Source organism: Sinocyclocheilus rhinocerous, unplaced genomic scaffold (genome assembly GCF_001515625.1).
Source record: "Sinocyclocheilus rhinocerous isolate Xijiao unplaced genomic scaffold, SAMN03320098_v1.1 scaffold5334, whole genome shotgun sequence".
Lineage (NCBI taxonomy): Eukaryota > Metazoa > Chordata > Actinopteri > Cypriniformes > Cyprinidae > Sinocyclocheilus > Sinocyclocheilus rhinocerous.
In genome coordinates, this window is record NW_015629070.1 from 34,810 (window position 1) to 38,581 (window position 3,772).

The 3,772-nt window shown below is 38.3% G+C and overlaps 1 protein-coding gene across 1 annotated transcript in view; it reads left to right on the forward strand.

The window, feature by feature from the left end:
- Nucleotides 1-3,393, forward strand: part of LOC107738785 (probable G-protein coupled receptor 149) — a 19,084-nt gene extending 15,691 nt beyond the window's left edge. Inside the window, exon 4 of the mRNA XM_016550629.1 lies at nucleotides 1,920-3,393. Within this exon, the coding sequence (XP_016406115.1) occupies nucleotides 1,920-2,528 (609 nt within the window). The 3' untranslated portion in view covers nucleotides 2,529-3,393. The remainder of the gene's footprint in view (nucleotides 1-1,919) is intronic.
- The last annotated feature ends 379 nt before the right edge of the window (nucleotides 3,394-3,772 follow it).

Below are 3,772 nucleotides of genomic sequence, written 5' to 3' on the forward strand. Positions count from 1 at the left end.
CTATGTGGTAGAGAAAGCTGCTTACATGTAGGCTACGGGAAACAGCGAAGATGTTGAATTAAACATACACACAATCAGCTTTTCCACATGTTTATACTGGCCCCGATAATCAAAACTTCTACTTAGCGCTTGCGCCATTTCTGCAGATCGTTTTTTGTGAATGAATGACTTAATCCACCTGTTGCTTTGGTCTTCATCAACAGCATTCGAATTTTAACCACTGAATTTGTGGAAGTGAATTTGGAAAGTCAAATAAAATAGACAGAAATTTGCCTGTCGAATATTATACATCGTATTTTTAAACAGATTGAATATTTTGGAAGTGAATTCTGGAAGGTGAATATGAATTATTGAATTTTTAATTATGAAAATGCGTGTGAAATATTTTGAATTGAAATATTCATAGCTTAAATAAATAACTATGTTAAATTGCAGGACCTAAAAATGCAAGCCCTGAAAATACAAGGCATTAAAATGCAAGCACTGTTAATGCAATGCATTATTTTTTTCAGTTAGTGCTATTCAACGTTTTGTTTTTTGTTTTTTTCAAAGACATGTGGCATTATTTTTCTTCCATAAGGTAACTTTAAAATAATTATTATAAAATATCATGTTTAAATTGCATAAATTACATTTCAAAAATATATGGCTTTGCATTTTTTGACTAATCAATTTTGAGTATTCATAGTGTATGCTTGATTTTTATCATTAATTAAATTGATGACTCTTTCCCTGTAAGCTGTAACTTTGGCATTTCTTAGATTTTTTTTTCTTCAGTATTTTCATTATTTTACATTTTAAAGCAGCATTTAAAGAGTTAGTTCACCCAAAAATGAAAATTAGTCCATGTTTTACTCACCCTTAAGGCATCCTAGGTATATATGAATTTGTTCTTTCAGACAAATCCAATCTGAGTTAGGGTAAAATTTTACTTGCTCTTCCAAGCTCTATAATGTCATGTGTTTTTGTTCAACAGTCCAAAAGTAGTCAAATAAAGCGCATCCATCCATATCAAAACGTGCCTCACACAGCTCCGGGTGATGAATAAAAGCCTCCTGTAGCAAATCGATTTTTGTAAGAAAAATATCCATATTTAAAACTTTATAAACACCTTTCTTTCACTTCTGCTAACTGACATACGTGGAAGCCATTCCGGCGGATGATGTAGGCGTAGCACAAGCGCCCGTGATTAGTGATGAACCGCGGAAGCGCAGTGGAGAGACAGTAACAAAACGCCGGTCATGAATTAGATGTACAAAATGAGGATTTGTAAAGAAAAATGTCGGAGCATTTCGATATAAGCCAAGAGGAGTTTTTCCTTGGTAAAATAAGGAAACTTTGCTTCCTTTGCTCCTGTAAACAAACATTGGTTTTCGCGAGACTCACACGCACATGCGCTATGCCTATGTCCGGTGCATACACCGGAAAGGCAGTCTCTCATGAACGCGTGTACGACAGTTAACGAAAGTTACACAAAACTGTTTATATCGTTTTAAATGTGGATTTTTTTTTTTTTTACAAAACTGCATCGATTTGCTACAGGAAGGCTTTATTCACCCCCCGGAGCTGTGTGAGGCACGTTTAATATGGATGGATGTGCTTTATTTGACTCCTTTTGGACGGTTGAACAAAAACACCCGCTCATGCCATTATAAAGCTTGGAAGAGCAAGGACAATTTTTAATATAACTCCAATTGGATTCGTCTGAAAGAAGAAAGTCATATACACCTAGGATGCCTTGAGGGTGAGTAAAACATGGGCTAATTTTCATTTTTGGGTGAACTAACCCTTTAAACTTAAGTTTCCATTTTGTTTGTGTGTGTGTGTGTGTGTGTGTGTATGTGTATGTGTCTTTGTGTATCATATTGTTTGACACTTGACTTGACAACATGTCTCTCTGTCTGTTCATTTCCAAACAGAGATCCACGGCTGGGTTGGCCATTCCATTATGTGCCTTCCAGGGCACCGTTTCCCTCCATGCCCCCACGGGCAAAACACTGTCCCTCTCCACCTATGAAGTCAGTAGCGATGGCCTGAAGATCTCCCCCAACAACGCCAAGAAAGTCGAGGTGTACCGCTCCAAATCGGTGGGTCACGAACCTAGCGCTGAAGAGCATAACTCTAGCACTGGGGGTGGTGGAGTTGGAGTTGGGGGTGGAGTCGCAGACACCAACGTAAAAATTCACCTGGAGGTTCTGGAGATCTGCGACAATGAGGAGGCCATGGACAGCGTGTCTATTGTCTCCAACATCAGCCAGTCATCCACACACGCACGCTCACCTTCACTACGCTACTCTCGTCGTGAGAACCGCTTTGTCTCGTGTGACCTAGGTGAAACAGCCTCATACTCGCTGCTGATCCCCACATGTAACCCGGATGCGGACAACATTAACATCCACATTCCAGATACAGTGGAAGCGCATAGACAGAACAGCCGGAGACAGCACCAGGAGGCTGGAGGTTACCAGGAAGAGATACAGCTGCTTAATGAAGCCTATAGGAGGCAGGCAGGTGATCAGGGGAACTGAAATAACCAGAAACACCAGGATAGGCCAATGGGCTGAGAAATCCCTAGGAAGAAGTATAGAAGGTTTGGATGAAATATTGTGATAAAGGCTCATAGAGTTGCAAGGTCATGGTAGATTAAAGCAACCAGACTTAAAAATATTATCATAAAGCACAACTAGAGTAAGCAGCGAGATCAGATGTCGCAATGTGAAAATCCAGTTTAAGGAATCACAGGAGAGGCATTTGTCTGCTAAACTGTTTGCTTTAGTAAGCAATTGTGGGATAAAAATAGGCTGGACGCATGATGAGATGTAGTAAATGACTTTAGAATTAAAATTAAAGGTTAGCATGCCATAAGGAAGAGCTGGAGGTTTGGAAAGGGAAATGTAACTAAAATGTGATCAGAGATGCAACAAATCTCAAAATGAGACAAAGAGTTGGTTTTTCAGATTTGCCCTTGATTTCAAGCCTCAGGAATGATAGATCAGGGGGTTACGACAGTAATGGTTACTCTCAGATGGTTAGAAGTGGAGATGTCTTAGTTTGAATGAAGCTTTGGAGAATAAAGCTGAAGCCCTTGAGTGGATGAAAGTGACGTATATGCTGAAAGGAAGGTTATTGGGTACAAAGAAGGAAGAATGGACTTAACTCGCTTCTCAGATATTCTGTCATTTATTGAATGCAAATGTAAGTGCATAGACAGAAAAGCTTGAGAAGAGAGTTGAATAGAGAAGGATAAATACTGTGAACCAGTATGTGCGTTTGTGGTGAGAAAGACAACGAACAGGATTGTGAGGGCGTGTGTGCAAGGAAAAAACTCAAATTAATACATTTTATTATTCTAGCTCAGGCAGAAACCATACGGCATACTGAAATAAAACATTCCAAATGTGTACATCGCAATTTTTTTTTAAATTATTATTATGTTGCTCTGCATAAAACAGTCAAGGTGTATTCCCTTACTGTGTTGTCTAATGTGTGTGTGACTGTTTAAAGGAATGTTCTGGATTCAGCACAAGTTAACTTGCACTTGTGGCATAATGTTGATTTTGTCCCTCCTATTCTTTAAAAAAAAAAAAGCAGACATCTGGATTACAGAGAGACTTAAAAAAAATTTAAAAGATGTGAATGTTAAAATGTAAATGTTAAAATAATCAACCAAAAATTAAACAGTGTGATAAAAACACAGACAAATCTCTTTTGTGTAAATTTCACTGCAAAGAAAACAACACCTAAAACCTTTTTTTTTTCAAAGCGGACATAC